The 24,588-nt window shown below is 37.8% G+C and overlaps 1 protein-coding gene across 3 annotated transcripts in view; it reads left to right on the forward strand.

The window, feature by feature from the left end:
• Nucleotides 1-24,588, forward strand: part of MEIS2 (Meis homeobox 2) — a 174,054-nt gene that overhangs the window by 7,634 nt on the left and 141,832 nt on the right. For all 3 annotated transcript variants that reach the window (XM_030452047.1, XM_030452045.1, XM_030452046.1), the window contains exon 7: nt 9,069-9,183. In XM_030452047.1, the coding sequence (XP_030307907.1) occupies nt 9,069-9,183 (115 nt within the window). The remainder of the gene's footprint in view (nt 1-9,068; nt 9,184-24,588) is intronic.

The raw sequence follows: 24,588 nt of genomic DNA on the forward strand, positions 1-24,588 counted from the left end.
TTATTTCCCAGTGTTAAGAGGAGTAGCTGTAAGCCCAGGGAGAATGAGCTTTCTAGGAGCTTTTGTTTCCTTTGAAAACATGTTGTTGGTGTCTGTATTTGATAATTACATTAGACCTGGACTGAAGCTGAATTGGGAGATAAAATAATAATAAATTCTTCTAAATGCCTCCCTTCTGGCACAGCTTAGTTCCAGAGCCTGGGAAATATTTTTGGACCCAAGCCTTAGCTTTCATTTTCTCATTGGTATTCGGTAAACATTTCAGGACAAGGTTTGTGTGATGTTTTACATTTTAAAGCTATTATTTGAGAAGAAAAAAAAAAAGGATGCAGAGGTTCCTGAAAGTTTCTCTGCTTATCAGCTATCTCACATGTAGATAATAAACCCATGAGGCATGACGCTATTTAAAAAATATTTGTTTTATGGCTTTTTACAATCCTAAATTCATATGCGGAAGTATTCTGGGAGGATGCTAGAAAAGAAACTGAAATGAGTGGCAACCTGAAAGATATGGGGTTGTTGTGTATCATTCAGAGCAAAAGGGGGGAAAAAAGTACATGTTTCTCCAGTACAGTTTCTCTACAAGAATGTGTTTCAAGTGGAAGTGTAGAAATGGAGCATGCTTATGTTTATATTGAGAAGATTAGATAAACTAGCCTGTTTAGGGTTCTGGCAGATGGTGAATGCTCAAGCCAATTTGCAGTGCTCCATTATAATATTTAAATTCACACGCAATGATAGGACAGAGGTGGAGGGGGTTAGCATTTTGATAATTTGATAACCATTATCTTCCCTAAGAAGAATCTCCTCTTGCTTTTGTGGCCCAAAAAGCAAACTCAAATAAATATGACAACCCATTTATCTTGCACCCGTTAGGGTTTACCACTTCATTGGGTATTATAATTTAAAGCCTTTTATTTCCTGGAGATTTGAGCTATAACATTTTTACTTTAGCCCCCTGCTATTTGTTTTGAAAGGAAGCAATAATTTGTGCAACCAGAACACCAACTGGGAAATGAAGAGTTGTATCACATAGTTACATTTTATTCATGCGTTTTGGGAAATGTGTCTCCTTATTGGATTTTTCTTATATATATATTAGCCTGTTTTCTCAACAAAACTTTAACACTTTTTTATAGCTTAGTCAAACCACCTTATGTGTACACATTTATATTTACACTGTACAAGCTTCCAGAAGGAAGAAATATACTTTTATTCATAAGGAGGGGAAAGCTTTAAAAAATGGTAACTATAAATGTGCAAAACTATATAAAAAAAGAGCTATCATTTGTGAGCCTCTACCTGAAAATGTAGTATTTCAAGCATGTAAATTTGTCCAATTTGACTCTCCAGGTTTATTTTTTCATTTGCTTTGATATGCATATTTAATATATAGCCTCAGGCTAGATCTCATTTGGTGAAAGTTGGTGCAGGGGTGATGATGAGCCACTTCAGAAGGACAGAGACAGCATGTTGTTTCCTCTGTTTTATGTATTGGCCCACTATTCTGATCCTTGGGTCTTCCCCTCATGGTTTTATTTGCACATGAAATACTAGGAGCATTTCAACTGATTGGCTATGAATAATGATAGTCAAAAAGAAGTGTAGTTTAATTTGTTGTGTGCCAAGGTTTCTCTTGTGGAGGTGACAGTTTGTGACAGCTGTTTGACACCCCAAAAGTCCATACACCTCTACTCTTATCAAGTGGTATAAAGCTACACTGTGCGTGTTTAATGTGAATATGAGGGCTGGCAGTGGTGACAGTGGCAGTGCTGAACTAGGAGCAAAGGCAGCTCTCAGTTTTATTTCTTTGGTAGACCTGAAAATCAGCATAAGGGAAAGTAACAGAAAGAACCGTAGGATTAGCCAATATTTACCTTAAGACTTTAAATGGGGTACTCAAATACTGCATGCTTCTCTCCTCAAAATCTATTGCTCTACTATTTATATAACTTAATTGGAAACCAAAACCAAGATCAACAAAGGAATGAACTCTTCAGAGATATACCTGTGCTGGAAAAAGGAGACAGCTGTAAGTGGTTGTGTTATACGTGTTTGGTAATAAATGTGTTTATCGAATTTTATTTTAGTGTGCTATTAACTGTTATGTAATACAGTAAGTGTAAAGGGTCCAGGGACTTGGTAGATCAAATAGTGCAGTGCTGGCCACAAGATGCTGAAACTTTTGTTATTACTCTGCTGTGTTTAGTAAATATAACAGCCCATAATTAGCGTCTGAATTTTTAACACCCTCATATTTTTTTATTGCTCTGAGGTATTAGCTGTAGATGGGAAGAAGGTAATTACAGCTATGCCCTGGCTCGACCAGAGCAGTTAGGGGAAAAAAGGAAAGAAACCTTTCCAGCTGCAGTTCAAGTCGAGTTTCCCAGCACAGACAATTTATAATTGTTCAATATAAACATTCTGGGCCCAATCCTGCATTCTGTGTTCAGTCTAAAATACCTGTTGAGATTGCCAACAATATTTTTTTCATTTTCATTTTCTTTCAAGCTATTTAAATCTGAAAAATATAATGCTTGTAAAATCTGGAGATTTTTTAACTTTTTCAAGCCTATGATAACACTTCGTACTTTAGTTACATTGCTTTTGTACCTGGCTTCACCTGGTGCCAAACAATTCTTCCTTTAGCACAAACCTACTTTGAAGCCTAGTAAGTCTCCCGTAGAAATTTATGGCTTCTGCTGGCTTTTGTGGGAGCAGGATCAGGGGCTCAGTCTTTTTTATATTTGCTTACATGTTCTAGTGAGATTGCAGCTGAGAGGTAATAACATACAGATCATAATTCATAAAAAGCAATTAATAATGGATAGAGATATACATATGTCTCTTTTTAAAAATTATTTATTTATAAAAAGACTGTTGACAGATTAGAAATCTGTCTTAACTGTAGAAGAGAAATATTAGTCTGATTATGAAACCTTTCAACTCTCAAATAAGGAGATACTCATTCTGTGCTTTTGGGCACAGAATACCTTTTACCTTTCTTTAATATTTCTTCTCAAAGAATAAGTCTGTGCAAATTCCTGCCATCTTGCAGATGAGAAAAAAAAATAAATATATATATATATAACTGAACCTTTAGGTAAGATTTCACTAAGTACTGAGGAAGTATTTGGGGGTCTGGTGTTACAGTCTCCAGGTATGCCACACTTTGATGGACTTGAGTAGGAGTTTTGAGAATGCCAGAAATAGAGGATCAGACCTCAAAGGTGCTCTTCCTGTTTGCAGCGTGTCACAAAGAAAACTAAGTAGCTAACTGCAACAGTAATAAAGGAAACTTTTTTCTTTAATAACTAAATTTCTTAATACATGGCTTAAGACTTGGAACATTACAGTGGGCCTTGTGATTTCTGACGGGGCAAGGAACATCAGGAACTTTCTGAGACTTTAGAGAACGCTGTGCATTTCCTCTTTTGTTGGGTTAAGGTACTCTACAGTAACATGTAGTCTACAGCTCAAATTTGAGTGTTCTAGTTTTAAACTGGGTTCTCTCAAACAGAACCGATCATGTGCTTCTCTCTCTCTGTAATGCCAATGTTCCCTCTTTGGTATGAGTTGTCAGTCAGTCTGGGTGAAGTGTAGCCACACAGAAGGACGTAAGGGACAAATAAAAATCAACAAAACCCTGATTTTTCAAGTCTCAGTTCCTTGCTGACAGGTGGATTACATGTCTGATTTCAATCTTAATTGAAAAACACAAAGCACTCAGCCTTTTGGAACGTTGCCATGTTCTAGGAGTGTCAAAAATTCCTCTTGACACTTTCCTCAAATGTAAAATCAAGGGACAAGAATTACAACTTCTATCTTTATATGTCCATACATTAATATCTGATAAATCACAATGTCTTATGATGGGCTTAAATTGTGTGATTCTGATAAAAAAAATGTTACCTTGCTATATATGCATCTGTAAGAAAAGAAACCTTAGTTACATTAGGAGTAGTCTTTTTAGAAAACATACATATCAGGTCAAATTAGAGTTTTTCATGGTTCATTTACTTATTGAAAGTTTCTATGCATAGTAAGTTGGTTATTACATAGGTTGCATTCCACAACAGTCTCTGAGGTACCATCCTGGATGCAGAACACAGACAAATGAAGATATATACACATGTGCATGTGTATGTGTAGGTTTCTATGTCCAGCACACACCTTCTGACTCATGATGGTACTTAAAGACAGATTTTTGTGGTATCAATCACATCAGCCATTTCACTGTGTTTACAGGTGTTACTCATAACACCCAGGTGAGCAGTATTTGAGGGGTAGAATGCCATCCATTTCAGTAGTCAGTTCAGTTTTGTGTTTGCAAAATTTATTTACCAGACTGGTTTCCAGACCTTTGAATGAAACCATATTCACTCGAATGAGCTCTGTAGCTCTTGTAGTTTCTTTTATGAAAGTAAGTTTTGTTCTGTTTGCTATTGCAAGATTGATTATTTTGGCCATATCATCTGATAAAATATAAGGGCCTGATCCTGCTACAGTTCTATGCTCAAAACTTCAGTTAACGCCTGTGAGTCAAGTCCTGCTCAGCTTACTCACATGGGTATCAGCTGGCCTTATTGATTTTCCTTCCTAGTTATAAATAAGAAGCAAATTCCTTATGGTTAATTGAGTCTTTAATATCACCACAAAAAGCAGTGTGACATCGGAATTAGCCCTAGCGGGAATATGTACACTCACAAAAAATTAGCCAGACTTTGCCCCAGTGGAAATTCTAGGCATATAAAGTAAGAATTTCAATTTAACAGAGGGTTATTCTATACAGATTCTCTGTTACAACAGCTGTGTTCAAGAAATCCTTTAGTAGCTAAAAACTCTTACAGTTCCATCAGATTTGCAGCATTGACAAAAGAGTAATGCATCAGATTTGCTTTGTATACCAGGAGACTCTTGTCCTTTCTCTTGCTCTTTCCTAGATTTAGCAAAATTCAATGGTGGTGCTAAATCAATTTTTTTTTTTAACTTTCAAGGGAAAAAACACCAGCAAAATTGTGTTTTCTAGGGAAGGCCTTGTGTGTAAATGAGAAACAGCGGATAGCAGCGGAGTGATCTCCTGTGGCCCTGCTAGTACAAGCTTTCCCCATATTGTCTCCTGCTTTTATATTAATTACAACTTGCATTATCAGCTGTGAGTCTGTAGCCCAGCAAATAGAAAATACTGCCCCTGGAGACCTAGCTTCTTGTATCTATTTTCCATCTCCTTCTATTGTGCTCTACTCAGTATTCACTGCTTTTCTCCTGGTAACACTGCTCTTTAACACAATTAGGTAAGAGCAAGAGGAGCACCATATTTGACTCCCAATTATTAAAACAACTGGGAATAGATACATGTGTGCTGTTTACCTTCCACGGTATCTGGCATTCGTTTAGGCCATATGTGTGTGAAAATTTTATAGTACACACACATAGAGAAAAAAGGCAATTGTATTCCGGCAGGCATCATCCATGCTCTTCACTGTGATCTGCAAAGTATGTTACTGAACTTCTGAGAAGCCATGCTAACAGTTCGTGTAATTTATCTAAAGCTATCAGGTTTTCTGTTTTGCTTTGTTGTGCTTGTTTTCTTATTTTTTTTTTTTTTTGCAAAGTGAAGTGTGATAGATTAAAACAAATTTCATTTAAATTAATAGAAAAATTGCAATTAATGCTAGCGTGCTTTAGATCAGGATCTCCTTAGGTACCTAAACTATACTGATAAAATATTACCAGCAAAGTAGTACACTTTAGATGTGTCATTTTGTCCTCCCCCCACCCTTTTTTTTTTTTTTTTTTGTGAAGAATTACATAAAATAACTACTTATGATTAGACATTTATCCAAGAAGTTTTTCTTGAGGGATACAAAATTGGAAACAGTCTAGAAGAGAAAAAGACAAGTTTACCGATGCTTACAATGATCTTAGTCTGAAGTAAAAGAATGATGCCTTTTCATGAGTCTGTAAACTCCACCCCAGTTATTTGTCTTTTTTTTTTTTTTTTTGTAATATTAAAGCCTAGCTATTTCTCTCTCTTTCAAATTCCTCCAACATTCTGCTGTTGCATCTTGTAAATATCCCATCTTATTATTTCTGTCCTTCAACAAAATTCTGCCAGATTCCTTCCTCAATAAATCTGTGTCACAAGAAATACACTGAATTCCCAATCAATACAGTCTGTCTTTTTAAAACAGGATCTTCAAACTGAGGTCAAGAAGAATTCAGCCTGGTAGAGACAGCAAGTGTTTTCAGCTGTGGGAAGCCTTATTCAGTGATCCTTCCCAAATCGTTACAGTTTTGAAACAAAAAGGCTGGTCTAGCTTTTGAAACAGTGTATGATAGGTTTTGGATGACATTTGCCTTAAAACATAGCTGAGGTGTTACCAGTTAATTATTGTAATTTTCATACGAGTGATAAGAGGAGCTCCAACAGCAGCCAGCTTAAGGGAGCCTGCAGTGCATAAAATTAACATAACTCACTATGTTCCCTGAAAAGTTTAGCCTAGGTGAACATGCTGCAATTATTACATTTTCTAAAGTAAGGTTCCAGCCTGATGCTGTTGGAGGGCTAAACTCATGCTATGCTATTGTTTCTTTCCTTTTTCGTGTATTTCTTCCAGCTCTTTATCTGATTACCATCCGGCAAACAGCTGACGCTAAGAGGCTGCAGAGGGCTGAAGAGCTGCTGTTTGCCTTCAGCTTGAAGCTATTTGAGTGGCTTCCTAACTCAGAGATAAAAAGAGAAGCTCATAGGCACAACTGTGTTTTAATCCAGGCTGTAAAGAAACTTGCTCAGTTTTTGCCTTTTATTTCCATCTGAGCTTTTTGCTAACCTTATTTTCAACTTTTTTGGGTTTTTTAATAACATGTGAGCTGCTTGAACTTTCAAGACTTCTCATCTTTCTTTTTGTGTTTATTTCCACCTGACTCTGTGAAACGATAGTAAAATATTGTTTTGTTTTTTAAAATACAATAACAATTGGGAGGGTTTACAGTATTAATAGTGATTTCTGAGACCTGATTAATATAAGAACCTCAACGAATAGAAAATACTATTGTCTGGTGGATTTTTTCCTGTAGCAGTGCTGTGTGAGGAAAAGTAGATCAACCTTCTAGGTTTTGGAGGAGGTGGTTGTTTTATGCCATAAGTGCTGTCATGCTGTCTGTTGCTCTGATAGGTTATGGTGAGTTTTAGGTCCTGGCTTGTCTTCTGATTTTAGTTGTCTCTTCCTGCCGTGAAACTATATATATGGGTGCACGTGCATGTCTGAGTCAGGTGAAAGGGATTTGGATCCTTCTTACCCCTTGGTCACCTAGAGCTTAATTGGGAAGCTTTTGAAGTTGTGGGCTCTTCCCTTTGTCTCTGCTGCTATCCAGACCAGGTCCATTAGATTTATGTTACTGGGTATTGTAGCAAGCCATTATCTGGCAGTTCTCTTTTGCGTTGCTATAGACCATGTGGTACTAATCAGAGCTGGGAGATTACTTTGAGATGTTTCAATATATATTTTGGGACCTGATTTCAATCACCCTTACACTGCATTTTACAATGGGTAAATCAGTTGATTTTGTTGAACTTATCCCTACTACACACTGGGGCAGATGAGGTCAGAATCAGTCCTGCTCAAAGAATTTATCCAGACTTGTCACTTGCTGCTTTCAGGATCTCCTTGTACTTTAGTAGCCTGGTGTTATTTCACAATGCAGCTTTAAAACACAATCAAACTTGGGAAGCAATAATTCAATAATTTTTTCTTTTCTTTCTGGGGAGGGGGATGCATGGGGGGAGATTTTTTGCTTGTTGAATTGTTATAATGTGCTTGATTTAACTTGTCACATACAGGTGACAAGTAATGCAGGTCCAACCCCTAGTCTGATCTGTTTCATGTGTTCATGCTCTGCTTTTCTGCCAGAGGAAATTCCATCTCTTGCCTGCCTTCATGTGGTGCTGATAAAGCTTTTCCTGTACAGTAGAATTCCTGTTTTCCTTTAAGCAGCAGCAGGGTATTGGGAATGATCAGGAAAGGGGAGGAGGACAGGAGGAGAATACACTCGACAAAGTAGCACTTAACTGTAACATTACATTTTCCTCACTTATCCTTTTAAATAGCAGCTCCTCGCTCCAGGAAAGGCAATACTCAATAAATTAGAAAGCTTGCATGAATTATGTGACTAAAGTACAGTAGCTGAGGTCTTACTCAACCAAGTTTTGCAAACTTTGCATGTCTGTCTTCTGTGTTCCCTTTTGTAGTGTTTTATGCATAGTAAACTAGAGGAATTACATAAAAATCACTATACATGTTATTTTATATAGTCACCTGGTGGTTATTCTTGACAATACTTGTAAGCAAACTGTTAGAGTGATACATCTAGCCTTTTGAAATCTGTCATGTCAAGGTGAGGGGTGAGGAAGCATCTTTCGTGGTATACAATGCCTTTCAGAGAAAGGTTGCTTTTCCCCTTGCAACACTGAATTTGCTTGAAGTTTTTCCAGCACTCAAATGAGTTAGAGAGGGGGTAGGGTGTGAGGACAGGCTCCTCTCCTATGCATGTTCTCCCCTACTTCTTAAAACAGTTTCTCTCCTCTTCCTCTCCCCTCTAATCTCTTGTCAGTCTGGAAAAACAAAGAGTGGGGGGACAGTTTGTATACCAGCTATCCTGATCCTAATGTGAACACCTTGTAAAGTAAACTGTGCAGGTTGATGATCCACCCTCCTGCTCCCCTGTAGAGCTCATTAAGAAACATTTTTTTTTCTTTTTTCTCCCTCGAAATATTCTTCTGCAGTACTATTCAAACAAATCTGAACAACTCTTTGAAAGGTTTAAAAAAAGATTAAAATATCTTTCCTTTATTTTACCAAGTAAATCTTGTACCTCCTCTGCTTGTCTTTGCTGAAGAATTATTACACTGTGCAAACAGTATCGGTGTTTGGCACATTTCACAAATGCTAATGTGTATGCTTTCCTCCCCCCCCCCCTTCTCCCCTCTTCTCCCGGTTTTCTTTCTGTTCTTCATTTGCTATTGGAATGGGAACTGTGGAAAAAATTCCTTGGCACTCTGACACCAGAATCCTTCATCTTGGAGAGACCACGATGATGCAACCTCAACGCACTCGGCAGGCACACCGGGGCCCTCCAGTGGGGGCCACGCTTCCCAGAGCGGAGACAACAGCAGCGAGCAAGGTAAAAGGTCAAACTTTTTCCCTCTGTAAAGTAGGCATGACTAAAATAACTCCAGCTTTTTTTATTATATCAGTACATCTGCCTTAGAGTAAACATGGAGTGGCAGACTTGCAGTATAATCAGCTGTAACTTAGGGAGATGGTATTTCCTTTTCCTAACCCACTTAGCTGCATTTTATTATTATTTCAAAGTGAAATATCTAATCTTCAAACAAGCTTTGTAATAACAATTGATTAGTTCTGCCAATTCCTTTACAAATTTGGTTATCTACAGTTTATTTTTGTGTGGTGTAAGTAAATATAATGGCAGACATACTCCCCAGCTGTGATGCAGTTGTTTGAGCTGGGTTATAGATGGAGAATTTAACCTGTTGTTTTAGCTGGGAAAGAGCCTCCATAAGAAGTTATGAAGCTGCTAAATAATTTAAAATAGAAGCAAAACTCAAATTGGACAGAAAAGCGCTTCTTGAAATGTGTGCTTGTACAGACTTGCTTCTGCCTCTGAAAAATGTGAATTCATAATGGTAAATAGAGATGTATTTGAACTGCAAAACCTGTTCTATCTAAACAGTGAAGCCTTCTCCAGGCTTCAGGAGGTTTGATAGTTATTTCAGATGTTTTTGTTTTATTTCCTACTGCATTGCACCTTGTGTGTGGTCATCTGTATCCATGCTGAGTGAGTGTTAAAGGCTGTCATTTTGATATGATAGTGTTTTACACTAGTTCATTAAACATATAAGTGACTCCAGAAGGTATGAGTCTATGAGACTCAAGCCTCCAGTGCTAAAAAGTTGGGTGAAGATGGTCTACTGGCACTCTTGGATTGTGACTGATTTGGGGTTTTTTTTTTTACACCAAAGTTTAAGGTGGGCTCCATTCTTGTTTTAATTTGTAAACATGGAAAGCATCAGCTAGTGAACGAGACACTACATTTGCAGAGTCTTGGGACACGCTGCCTCCATCTCATGCCCCTGCAGCACTTGGTTACTGCTTTTCTCTCAAGAGGGAGAGCTTACTCATACCAAACAGAGCCTACTGGCAGGTCCATGATCCCAGTAGCCACACAGGACCTCAAAACTGGAGAGGGGACCAGCCTTTGGGGTTAGAGCTGCTGCCATCAGCCCCGTGCTGGGGGCCGCTTCCTGCCGTGCTTTCTGCCACGCTTGGGCGGCGGAGACGATTTGTGATTTCACGTCTCTCACGTGGCCCACTACTTGGCACAGAGCTAGATCCCCTCGTCTGTCTCACGATCTGGTGTTGTACGTGTTGCAATTTGAGGAATCTTGCAAAGTTTGTTTCTGGTAGAGCGGTTTGGGTTTGTCTCCTATTTGTAGAAATTGTTTATACATTTGTAATCTTATTGCTGATAGAAAGCAGCCATGGCACAGGGTGTGATCCAGCTCTAACATGAGTCATGGTGGATTTTTTCCTATGTGGTTGGATTGGAACTGTACAAATCCTAGAGAACTGTTACAGCTTCAGCAAAGGGAGAGCTTGCCTGCTAAGCAGCAGATTGCTCTTAGGTCTATTAGCTGGCCGTAGACTTTACCTTTCATCAAGTGTTTACATTGTATATTGTGGCTGAGATACTTGGTGTAGCAGATGATCATTTACAGATTTACAAATGATTCCTCTAGGTCATCTGCCACAGCTTATTCATTCCACCCCTAGGTGAGAAATTTCTTCACACCTGTATCTCCACTTTGACCCAGCAACCCTTTACCAATTAGAAGAGTTCTTCTTCATTGAACCATACTTAATGTAAAGAAATTCCTTCTATCAACATCCAGGAGTCCTCCAGTTCACTAGTCTTCCATCCCTTGTCACATAGCTCAGGGTGCTAAGCATGAGAAAAAGTGGTTGATGATGTTGATGATAACTACACCAACCTCCCACTGGAGACTGAGATTTCTGGCAGTATTTATGATTTAAGTAAACATGTTACACTCATTTCTGCAGCAAGGGAACAACTGCTGAAGGGTCAAATCAGTCAAGAGTACTGCCTGGTGTAGCAGGGTAAAACATGGCTAGTATGCTTCTCTTTCTGCTCAGTTGGGGCTTTTAAAGGAAAGCAGTTGTCCAGTGGCAAATCAGCATTCCACTCAGCTGCTGGCAGCTGAAAGATGTATGATCCTACAGCACTGGGAAAATTCCCATTGGAGACTGCTTTGGATTGCTCTGCCCCTCTCAGCCCTGGGAAAGAGTAAGGAGAGTGAGGCCTGTATTGAATTTTCTTTGCACTTCCTTGAGGGGGCCAGGTTTATTTCATAACTTCTGAACTGGTAGTGAGTTGGTCCCAGGCAATGCCAAAATGGGGAGATGCCTTCTTGAGCTATTCTGGTGCAGTTACTTATTTTGGTCAACTTGGTTTCCCTGTAGTTTTGTCAAGACTGTCCACAACTACTGATTCAAGTACTCTGCTTGCCCCAAAGGATTTCTTGGGAATGGGAACTCATCAGAGTCTTGGGTTACATCAGCAACTTAGTCTCCTCAACTGATGCCTGGTGGCAGTAGAGATTGATTCAAAGCAGAATCAGTCTCTTCTGGCTCTTGGGACCACACTTTCTAGGGGTCTCTGCTTTTGCCTGTAAGTCTATGATGTGGGCCTTGTGGTTTGTTTTTGTTTTTTTAATTTTTTTTTTTTAAATGTGTGTGTGGGAAAGCAGATGGAAAAGAGTTAGGTGATTATATTATTTTTGTAGAATTTCTCTTTGTGGCATAGATAGGATATGCTGCCTCCATCTCATGCCTCTGCAGCATTTGGTTACTGCTTTTCTCTCAAGAGTGAGGGCTCACTCATACCAAACAGAGCTTACTGACAGGTCTGTGATCCAAGTAGCCATGCAGGATCTCAGAGCTGGAGAGGGGACCAGCCTCTGCATGACAGTGCATGACTGTCCTTTGCTGTCAAAAGGGTTAATCCAGGAAGTGTTTGGTAATATGGGAAACATGCTGGCACTGAAAGAGTTAATGAAAGGGCCTTCAGGCAGTAAATGTTGAAAGATTATCCTAATTTTATTAGTGGTGAGTGTCTTATGTTGTTCTTAACATGTCACCTCACTTGTTCAGCAGAAAACTAGGCTATACAGCATATTGATCATCCAGCAAACCAAAGTACTAGTGACCTGTAATCTACCAAGCATTTATTGACTTTATCCCAGTTCAGATCCACACATGCAGATCAATGCTGTGTAGTACTGTTTTAGAGATTAGTAATTATGTGGTATGTCCCATCAACTTTCTCCCTGCCCTGGAAACAGAAAGAGTTAAACATATCCGATAATAAAAATAAAACACTCTAAACATCTTACAAAGGAGAAAAAGAAGAAGCTGATTTAATGGTCTAATGAGGCCATCTTCCAGAGACTTGTTTTGTGTAGGGCTTGCTTTGACCTTTCACTTTGCTCAGGAGCCCAACGCTTCATTTTTCACATTCTTGCAATTACGTTAACGCTTCAAGCATTTCTGACTCCAAGTCAGCTAGCAACACCAGGCATAACTCAACACTGTGAGTTTTTCTCCTCTCTGTAGATTCATTAACAGGTCACCGGGGTCCCAACTGAAATTTAAAACTGACTGGTTCTGTTGGGTTAGCTGAGTTATAGCAAGGGAGATGGCAGGAAAGGGGCTGAGAGAAGGGGAGGGGAGAGAGAGAAGACCCTAGGGTTTTTGCCAGTGAATATATGTGTAAAAAAAACCTAAGCAGAAGACTAAAAGGTGTGTGTAGCTTTATCATCCACCCTCTTCTTTGGAAAGGAAAAAACACATCTGAAAGTCTTCTGGGGTATTATGTTTTCCTTATTCTCTGTGAAACGAAGTGAAAATGGCCACTGCCTTTCCATACAAGGCTAAATGACCTCTTGAATTCAGTGTCTATTTGTACCACAGTGATGGATATGGGGCTCCCAGACTTTAATTCCTATTTAATCTCTTTATGAGATATTAAAAAAAAAAAAAAAGGCAGATTACCCATGAAAAATCAGAAATAAATCTTTTTTAATTTTGAAAAACATGTGGTCTCCAGGAAAGCACTAGGGAATAATTTCAGTTTTGCATTTTATGATACCAGGACTGCATACTTGATCTGTTATATTCTTAATTCAGTCACTCAAAGAGTGACTTCCATCCAGCCAAGTCAGATGGAAGCTGTGTTTCTTCAGGACTGTTCAGGAACTTCAGCATTTTTTTAGGATTAGGTCTTGGGTGATAAACTTGATCTTAAGTGAGAAGCCACTCATTTAGTGAGAAGTGAAAAGGAAGAAGCTTCTAAGCTATAAGCAATGAAAATAACAAATGGGCATCACATCCACTTTGCTTTACTCATGTGAGTAGTTCATTGGTGTGTGGTTTTATGGTTTGGTGGGTTTTTTGGTGGAATTACTTGTGCTGAATGAAGATGATATGCCCCTTTATAAATAATATCTGAGGTTACACTCTAGAGTAATACTTTAAAGTACTTTTGAAACACTTTTGTGACAGCTTGATGTTTGTCCCACAAATTTGTCCACAATAGCTTTCTGTGGCAGACTCATCATCTGCTTCAGAGAGAAGTCAAGTAAGATATTAGCTGACCTGATGTGTTCATCCCAGGTTATGTCTCTGGGTTGATGAATATTGGAAAAAAATAGGTAGTCTGTTTCTTACTCTTTAGATTCCATCTTGTAAAAATGGTGGCATACAAATTAAATGTGCTTAAAAAGCTACTTAATAATGTCCAAAGACCTGTCTGAGTATCAAAACTCTACTGAAACTGCATGCTTTGAACCAAATTCCAATAAGCAGAAAAAGGAGAGAGATACGGTGTTGATAATAATAATAATTTAAAAAACAAACAAATAAAACCCCAAACATATTCATGCAAGATCTTCAGAAGCTTAATATCCAAAAGTTAATGCTAAAAACTTATTTTTCCTAGTGCTGAATGTATAGGTAAGCCTGCTGAGCCTAGTACACATAATCATCATAAGGATTCAGAACATATTTTTATTCCTTTGTAGTTTTACCTATAGAGCTATAGGATATGTTTTTGTTGGAAGAGAGCTGCCTTTTGTAAGAAAGGAAATTCCTAATAGAAAGGCTCAAACATCCTGAGCCTGAACAAAATCAAACTTGCTAATAAATAATGCTTCACTGGAGATGCATTATTTCAGAAGGCACAGCTCTCATAAAGGTGAACTGTATGAAGTATGAAAAAGTCTTAAAGAACAATGACTTTTTTCAGCTGAGGAAGATACGGGGAGAGAGTAGCCCTTATTAATTCATCTTTTCCTTTCAAGTTTGAGGGGCCCATCCTTGTGTTGATATGTATGAGTAATTCCCATTAATGGTGATGGGAGTTACGCATGTGCACTGACAGAAGAATAGACCCCTTAGTGTTCAAAGCACATGAAATTTACATTTTTTCCATTGCTGTAATTGAGATGTTGACAAATTGGAGAATATTGATGAGCCTTTGTTTTAAGTATTTCTTGCCAAGTTTGCTTTATTTTTTCATGGTTTGAACAATGGTGTGGGTTCAGCAGCAATGAATAATAAGGGTAAAGATAACTTTGTATTTCAATATTTTGATGTGCCAATATGAGAAAAATTGTCTTAGGCAAATGGAATATGCTGTTTTAATCATTAGCTATGCATGAAAGAAAAATTGATGTTGACATCTTTGCTGTAAAATCGTTGTAATGGGGCCTTCCTTACAATTCATTTTTGTAAAATTCATTTTGTACATTTTGCAGCAATTGAACAATCCCTGCACTGTGAATAGGCAGAATTCCCAGAAATACTGAGACAGTTGGCCCAGTAACTGCTGAGCTCACACTGCACACCACATGCACATTAACCATAATGATGCCAGAACCAGCTTAGCTAAATATAGTCACATTTTAGTATCCTCCCATCCTTCCTTTCTTTCCATCTACTGCATGAACAAATAAATCTTTTTTGTGGTTTTTGATTGCTGGAGTCAGGGGACATTTATGTCAGTAGCCACAATTCAATAAGTACCTTTAAAATTTTGTAGTGAATCTTCACTTCAGATACAGTTTTCTAATAATTAGGCTGGTGGCAACTGCAGATTCCTCACCTTTTATTGAATTAAAGCTCAGTATTGGAGGACTGGGCTATGAGGGGAGGATTTAACTATTATACTTGTATTTAAGATTCTCACTTCTCTCTTGGCTTTCAATACACATAGGTTTTCATATTTAGATATAGATTTAATATCTATATATGCATTAGAAAACATTTACTTCTGTATTTGAAGTATGTTGTGCTGGGGTTTCAAATGCAGGCTTGGAAAACTCTGTCAATGGAATGTTTTCATAGTGGCAGAAATCCCTTTAAAATAACCCTAAATACAATATGACAGATGCCATCTGGAATAATCTTTTGCTAGTTGCTTTCAACTTTTATTTTTTCTTGCAGCTAAGTTCATCTAAAACTGGTCACTTACTGTTATAGTAAACATAGTGAACTCTTTCCTTCCTTTTGGACATGCATTTTCAGATAAAATAATTAAAACAAGTTTATTAAGAGGTTGTTATTGTTGATGTTTTCCTCTGACTTAATTTTTCTGTGTTTTGTTTTGTTTTTTAATATATGTGTGTATATATATATATATATATATTTGTATTTCAAAACGAAAAAGGTAGGATTCCGCCTAAGGCCATTCTTTCAATTTCAGATGCTATCCAGCCTAACCCAATTTGCCTCCAAATGTTAGATAACATCCCATTTGCTAAATTATAATTGTATGATTGTTACAATATTAATGGTTTCTGAATGCAAGGTGTTCAAAGATACAGTAGCACGTGCTTAGATGCCTTTCTGTGTTGTTACAGACTGACTAATTTCTTCCTATATATATCAACTTATTTGAAAGATCTAGTGTTGGAATCTCTGGATTTTTTTTTTTTTTTTTTTAACTTAGCCGTGTAAAGGGATGTCTCCTGATGCCTGTTAGAGTTTAATTTAGAGTAGTAATTAAACTTGAATACTGCCTCATAAACAAAAGATAAACAATAAACCAGCCATGTTCCCTGCTGTTTCATAGCTTTCTTTCCCAGATGTTTTAGCCTGATAATTTTTACACAGTGAACTACCTAGCATGGAGTGTTATGGACAGAGGTCAAAGCCTGGTTCTTTGTAATGGGTTTTTTAAAACTTTTTTTTTTTTTTTTTTTTTTTTTAGTAAATTAAAATTTCCTTTGTGTGGCTGATAGAATTGTCAGATACTGAAGGACGCTCATTAATTGACTTTTTAATTATCTCCCTCTTGTTTAACAAGACGGTGCTAATTTAAAAATACCCACAAACTTTATTGTAACTGCTGATGGCCAAGGAACATTGCTATTTCTTAGTATTAAGGTGCCTGGAGAGTACATTTAGAATCCTCACAGTCATCCTGAAAAAAATAAAAATAAAAAAGCCATTGCAGGAGCTTCTCTCTCTCCACGCTGCTCCTAAGCAAGGGAGGAAATGTTCACCGTGGAAAGGCTGTTAATTTTTCAAGCTGCTCCTCAGGCTGGCAGAGCTTGTGTGTCCATCTCTGGACCGCTCCTCTGTCAGCCATGATCTTTCTAATTGCCAGGTAGGGGCTGCAGGAGCCATGTTATTTTCACTGGGTGGGGTAATTACTGAAAGCTGAGAATAGCTGCACTAAAGACACAGGGATACTTTCATGATCCCATTAGCATAAGAGTGGGTAAATTATTCATGCCAAGTGAGGATTCTATGGGGAAAAGTATAGTTAATGCACATAGTTTTTAAATGTATCCCTTTCTGCTCTGAGACTAAATTCTTGTTGGATTCAGTTCTCAGACATTTACGGGAAAGCTCTAGTGGCATGTTAGACGCAGTTCATCTCTCTCTGTTTGCAGCGCTCTCAATAGAGACCATCTGGCAAAGATCCAAAAGGTGATTAAACAAAATGATCAGCTCTTGTTGCTGTGTTACATGTCCAATACTCTGGATTAAAAAACATGACCCACAACAGTCAGCTAACATAATTTTTTTCTTATTATTATTTCCCCTTCCCCTGTAAGAATTCAGATGGTCCACAAATGTCTATGCCATCTTTGTGTCCTTATGGCCCATAATCATGAACAGGTTGTGCAAATGGCTCTTTCTGTAACACGGTCTGTTCCAGCAGCATAGAAACATTTCATATTAATTGGGTCAGTCTAATGTTCATAATGACACAGGGAAAAAATTACCCAAATGTGTTCTTATGGTAAAGGCTTAAAATGTGCCTTTCTCCTGTTAGAAAGTGAAATTTGACATCAGGCTCATGTGGCTGATTTATTTTTTAAGACAGAAGAAAATCAAAGCATGACACTGTCATCTGCTGGAAATAGTTTAAAGCCCCTTCTAACAAAAAAAACCACCAAAAAACCAAAAACCAACACAAAAAAACACCCACAAAAAAAGGGGGGGGGTGGCAGAGGGAGGAGGGGAACGAGCTGTGGTTTAACACCACAATCAGGGATGAATTTACAGTGCTATTCAGAAGAGTACTCCCTTATCATAAACAAGCTGATAATCACACTGAATCTAACTCCCAATTAGCTCTTTCTTTGCTTCCAGAGATCAGCATACATGTCCTCCTTAAGCCGTGATATGTTGCCACTGAATCAGACAGAACGTTTGTATACCTTATGTCATATTCAGAATTTAAGGATTAATGCTACATATTTACCAGAAAACCCAGCTAATCAGCAAGGTAATTTTTCAAACCAATCACTTCAATGCCTGAGTTAAGGTAGAAATGCCAAGACTGTGAATAGGGGACATATGTATCTTATCTTTTTGGGGTTGCACCAAATGCCAAGTACTAGCATAAATTCAACAGAAACCAGACATTGTTGGAAAGTAATTAAAAAAATATTGAAATTAAACCTACCATATGAGTGAAATATTTGTAGGCCCTCTTTGTTGCATACATAACAATTTGCATGGAATTGAACTGCAATTCTTTCTCTCTTACTTCCTGGGTTCTACTTTGTTAAATATGAGAGCAGAACCACCTCTGTGTATTCAGCCTAAGGACTGGAGGGATCTTTTTTCATGCTGAGGATGTTTGCAGTCTAAAATCAGCAGGTTTGCTTAGAGGAGAGATTTCTTAAAAAAAACAATAATAATAAATAAATAAATAAAATTAAAGCCTCCAAAGCTATGCCAAGAGAAATCAAATTCCACTTTTGAAAGCTTAAAAAGATCCACTGAGGCTGTCAGCTCTCCTTACTGTGCAAGGTGAAAGCAGTAGGTAAAAGGCAGAGACAGGTCCAGAGTGCTCGGGGAGGGGAGGCCAGGCTCCCCCAGCCTCAGTGCAGCCTGGCAGATGAAAGGGACCCACATAGCCTTGGGGGGCTTAAGGCTATTACAGGGCAACTCATGCTCTGTTATCATGCTGATTTTCAATTGATTTTTGGCTGTACAGTACTTGTTGAAGGCCCTCTAGAGTATCAAACACTGCATTATGGCACTACACAATGTAATATGTGGGCCTTTTGTCTTATTGTCTGGTCTCAGCCTCAGAAGAAGAGTGCTCACCACTCCGTGATTGTTCCAGCTTCTGAGCAGCTTTTCTATCTAGGACAGGTGAAGGAAACCTGACAGCCCTCTTTAGTCAGCTCTTAATGTGATTTGACACGTTTGTTTGTAGCTCTGAATTTTCAAACTGAACTGGTTTTGTATTATTGTAAAACATGGCTTTTAATTTATAAAATTACTTGACATTTAAGTATCTGATTACAGGGGACTGATAAACCCAGGCTTGGTGTCTAAAAATACTTTCTCATTCTCAGTCTTGTATGATTCCTTTAAGTAACTGGTTCTAGAGGTTGTCAAAGTTGGAGCTGAGGTTGCAGGAAGCTTCCTAGAGGCTGAAGTAAGCGTATTTTTTACCTTTTGGTTTCTTTGCTTAAACTGTCATATCACTCAGGTGGGTTTTTCATTCACCAAAAGAATCACGTCATCTGCATCTTAGTCTTGATAAGCTGAGGATATTTAAAATCAGATGAGTGTCTATCTGTTCAGGATATCATCTTCAAATAAATGCTTACTGTCCTAACCCGTAGTTTCTTCTGGCTTGAGTAAGTCTTTGTGCATGCAGTAGAAGTAGTAAACCAGTATTTTAAAATGTTTACAGTAATAAAAATGTGCATATGAAACACACGTAGAAACTGAGACTTGCAACTTCATGGTATTATGGGAATTATAAGAAAGCAGTGTAGACACCAAGGATGGGATAATACCAGCAAACAGTGATGGCCACCTTAACTACCCTGATAGCTGCAGGCATGATCCAAATAACAAGTATGGTCACTGGAAGGCATCTGCTATTTTGGTGGCCTGCCTGTAGCTCCTCAGTTTATTGCCATGAGGTAAGGATATGGCTGTCTATCCAGGAGGAGCAACTAACTGCAGAATCAAATCCAATAGGACCTTGTGTAAGTTACGAGCCTTCTCTCACCTGTGTTCTTCCCTGCCTGTACATTAGGCACAAGAGTATTTATGTGTTGCACAAATATTATGAAATGGTTATTTGTTGTCAGTGGACTGCTCTGTTGTTCCAGGAATGCAGGGTTACATAAAAAATTAAGGAGTGTTCTTGCGTTGGTCTCCCTGAATTTCATAAAAGAAGCACTGGATATACTGCATTTTTAAATAGTATTGCCTATCTTAACACTTCCCTTTTTTTTTTTTTTTTTTTTTCCAACAAAGATGAAAAAAAGTGAATGAAATAGCCTTGATCTTAAACTTTGTATTGCTTATAATTAATAAGACATAGGAAGCAAGCAAAAAAAAATGACTTGGATCTCATCAGCAGTTCTTTAGTGAAGTTTGCATCAAGACATGTCCAGAATGATGTTTCCAATGTTTAAAAAACAGTTGTCGTTCTATATGTGTATTTCTTGTTTAACATTTCCTTTTTATTTTTTTCTTCCTCTCTCCTGAACAAGCATAGTGAAAACAGACCAAGGAAAACTTGACTCCATGCTTATATGTAGGTCTTAGTGATCCAAGGGTGATCTTGTCTTAAAACAAGATTACACAATATATTGTCTTTTTATTATTATTATTATTCCCCTCTAGGATTTCCTTAGTAGTCTAGAGCTACAGAACAGGTTATGATGTTTAGTGAACTTGCACATCAGTAGTTTCATCTTTTAAACTAGGACATTGATTTTTCTCATCCTACCACGAGAAGATCTTGTGTACCCCCTGCTCTGCTCCCTGGGAGCGGTCAGCACACGCACAAGCAGCGGGGGCTCAGGGCACCAGGACTAGCAGCAGGATCAGGAGCAGTCTGCTTCCTATTTAGAGGTTTCCTCTTAGCTGTGAAATACAACATATCCACTTTGCTGGTGGAGAGAGGCAATTTTTAACATTTTGTGTAACTATATTACCGCTTTTTATTCCTGATTTTAGTCTTACTAAATCTAGAGTGATGTACTTATTAACTTGAGTTTCTACAGAACTTAGAATAACATTTAAAATGCACCAACTAGGTGTCTTGATCATAGTTACACTACTTGTGAAAGATCTGTCTCTCTTTTTTTTCTTTTTGTGGGCCAGTGGTGTATGGTCCAAAGAAGGTTTACTGATTAAAAGCAGCTCTTCCTCCTCAGAGGACAGAATAGGAAGACACTATTCATGTAAGATCCCAATCCTTCTTGTATGGAATAAGCAGCAGTAGTAGGAACACTGCTGCGTTCAGATATGCAAAGCTTTCCTTTCATTTATTTGGCTATTTTTGACCTAAACATGATTCTTCTACCTGAAAAAACAAACACGCAGAGAATTCTCTCTTCATTTTTTGACAATTCTCATAGAAACTACATGTCTTTAAGACACATAGGCTCTACAAAAAAGCAGCTATGAAGTTTTAATAGTTCCTAATATTTCTGAAAAAAATCTCATCATGCCTTACATTTTAGAGGACAAATAATAACAAACACCAGCCTTTTATTTGCACAGGGAAGTTTTTAATATTTTTTTTCCCCTCTGGCAGTTTTTAAATGTTAGAGAGAGCTTCAGAGAAAAATAAGTTTGTGTTTTCAGTTTGCTTGAATGTTAAGACTTTCAGATCTGTTGGAGAGAATAAATTTCTGTAGTAAACTCAAAATTACCTTTAAGGAATTTGACTGCTGCTGTTTGATTACACTCAAGGTAGTAACACACCTTGTGTGCAGGTGTGTGTGGAGCTGGAGGAAGTAAATGATTTGTTTTCTATTGTTACATCTGAGTGGCTTAGAAGTGATAGCCCCAAAGCTTGGCTCTTTATTTGTGAAGCCCAGTGTACATCTTACATCTTTACCCCGGTGTAAGGAACAAGCTCAGGGAAATGATCTGGTGGCAGAGTTGGCACAATGGCTCTGGTGCCCTCATTTTTGCCCACAGCCAGGGCAGTGAGCACAGAAGAGCAAGACAAAGTGGTTTCCCTGTGCTCCACTGACTTCCCAGCTGCTCTGAGTCTGAAGTCCATTGCCAGCTCCAGATGCTGAAGCTTGCACTGAGTGTTATCCTAGACTGCTGGCCGCATAACTTGTGGAAAGAGATCAAATTATGTTATGGATGGTTACCTTTGTACACCCTTGGTACCACACATTCCTCATGCACAGGCTAGGATTGGGGTCTTCTATTTTCTTGTGTAAACAGAGCATTTGCTATAAATGACAAGGACTGGTGGGGCAGCCATGAAAGCACAGGAGAGGAATTCAGCAAATTCTCTATTAAGTTGTGATTTGTACCATGAAATTTTTTGACAACCCCGGCACTGAATTCTTAAATAAGAGCAGTCTCTTCCTTATAATCTTGCATTATGCCCACGAGCTTATTGTGGCTACACTTGTTTAAGCAATTACATTTGTTTAAACTTCCCTTGGGCCTCTCCACATGCAGCTGTAAGTTGGTCATACCTAGATTTAAGGCAGCCCCTGGTTGCAGAGACTTCAGGAGGAGTAAGTGTGACAGATATATGCATAGAATTTTATTGCAGGGCTTGGTGCTAAGGTTTTGAACTATTTACCACCATAAAATTCAGAAATTCACATGAACTCCCTTTCTAATTTTACACTCCTGCCTAAAATGGATGGAACATCACTTAAATAGCACAAATCAGAATTTTTTCAGCTTGGAGCTTCCTTCCTAATTCCTCCCACCTCAGATTTACCACTTGTGGATTTCCCTGCTTCATGGGACTCCTGACCCCATGCATCTGTTAAAGGGGATAGTTCAGGATGAACCCAGTCTCCTACTCAGTAGGACCACAGTGTTCTCTTAGCTCCTACTAGATGCCTGAACAAGCAGAGGGCTTAAGTGAAATCCTTTTGCTGAGTCAAAATCTGTTCTTATTTAGGGACTAATCCAAAGCCTGTTAAATCAACAGAAAGATTTTGGTTGACTTCTGTGAGCTTTGGATCAGGCCCTTCCTTGCTAATACATCTGAAATCAATGGGGCTACACTGGGCTTCTGCCACTAAAAAAAAAAAAAGGCAGAGGAGTTGTCCTCCTGCTTTGTTTCTACAGCACCTAACACACTGAAGTCATGGTGCTCAACCAGTGCTTCGAGTGCTTCATTGAGACAACAGTAATTTTGACACCATTGCCTTACTTGGTGTTCATGGACACCAATTCAGCTGGATGCATAATTCAATTGCTTAAAACAACCATCTATACTGTGCATCCACCTCATGCCCAAGCATTATTTTTGTCTTCTAATGCACATTAAGAAATTTCTTGTGAAAAGTAAAAGGAGTTTTTTAATATTTCTGTGCTATCAAAGTGTAAAGAAAGCTGATTTGAATAAAAAAATACTCAGTCCATAGAACACGTAAAATACAATGAGTGTAACTTTTACTGTCAGTTCACTGCCTTGGGAAGATTATTGAAGTCCCATGCCTTCTCTCCACTCAATGGGTTGTCACCTTATTTTTTACTATTTCTTCATTATTGCATTGTATTTTTGTTTCTCAGTGTTAAACTGCAAATTATAATTTGCCACTTGTTGAAGATTTTAACATCATAATTAGCATTGCCGAGATGGCAAATATTTTTAGGCAAGAAATGGCAAAAGATGAAAAGTTCCCATGTGTACATCAGCACAGACCTTCCATTTTAAAAAGTTCTTGTGACAACTAAAGTAGGACCTCAGTCTGGCAGAGATTTCTACATTACTTAACTGATTATTGCAAGTACTGTTATTGAAATAAGGAGGGCTACAGTAGGGTTAACATTGACCCCCTCAGCCTTTGTAGGAGTTGTGCTTGAATGATGAAACATCAGTTAAAAGAAGCAGATAGTTCATATATATATATATGTGAAAAAAACAGCTAAAAGTCATTCCAGGAAGTGTGTTCTCTGTCAGCATTTTTGCTCCATAACACTTAGGAATATTACAAGTTCCTTGTCAAAAGCTACTAAAAGGAAAATTTCCTGATTATGTTTTCAATTTACACCTTCATTCTAGTCCTAAACAACAAATATTTTCCTTGAAAAGAAAACAAGTAAATTTTGTTTCTTTAAGTTGTTAGACTTTTGATTAGATTTTGTGTGCTTCTGAGTCCATGCACTTAAACGTAATTTTGTGTATTCAGATAATTAATAAATTTTGTGCAAAACATCTGTCACCAAGTGAGAGTGTATTTGAGTATGAAAAAATTCCTGTTTCATAGCTTGTGTAAGTGGTAAATGTAGACGGATCTTTCTAGATAAGAATCATCACGCTTAATCAATGCTTTGTTTAAACATTCTTATTTTTCTTCAACAGTGTCTTATCCCTTTTGTGTGAAATTGTAAATTTCAGAAGTTTAAAATATAAAAAATTAATTTTTATTATATTTTATTAAATTAAATGTTATTAAATTAAACATTATTAAATTAAATGAAATTTTCATTTATAAGTTACCAAAATGCTTTTCATTTTAGGGAAAAACGGATAGGCTGATTTTTGCTACCATCTCAGCTGACTTAAAACTTTGAGTTTTCTGCCTTTTTCATGTGCAAGAATCTAAAAAGAGAAGGATGTAGAAAGTAGTCATATTTCAGTCACAGAGAGAAGTAACAATGCAGTTTTCCAGCTTGATAAAACATAACAAAGACTTTCATTAGTGTTGAATCCTTCCTAGATTTTAATTACTTATAGATTTTACTGTTTCTTTCAGTGTGATGAAGGCACCATATCTGAACTTCCCTGAAGTCCACAAACTTACTTTAGTGAGTTTAGTGAGACATGACTGCTAGCTAGCTACTGCCTATCTGACCATTTTCTTCTTTTTGTTAGCTTTTTTTTGTCTCAAAATAACACAATTCATCCCACCCTATCCATTTCTCGGAAGTCTTCTGAAGTGCATATCTTTAATGATAGATTAAACACTGTCATTTATCTGTGAATTGGTTATACTAATTA

The sequence above is a fragment of the Calypte anna genome, chromosome 5A (genome assembly GCF_003957555.1).
Source record: "Calypte anna isolate BGI_N300 chromosome 5A, bCalAnn1_v1.p, whole genome shotgun sequence".
In the NCBI taxonomy this organism is placed as follows: domain Eukaryota; kingdom Metazoa; phylum Chordata; class Aves; order Apodiformes; family Trochilidae; genus Calypte; species Calypte anna.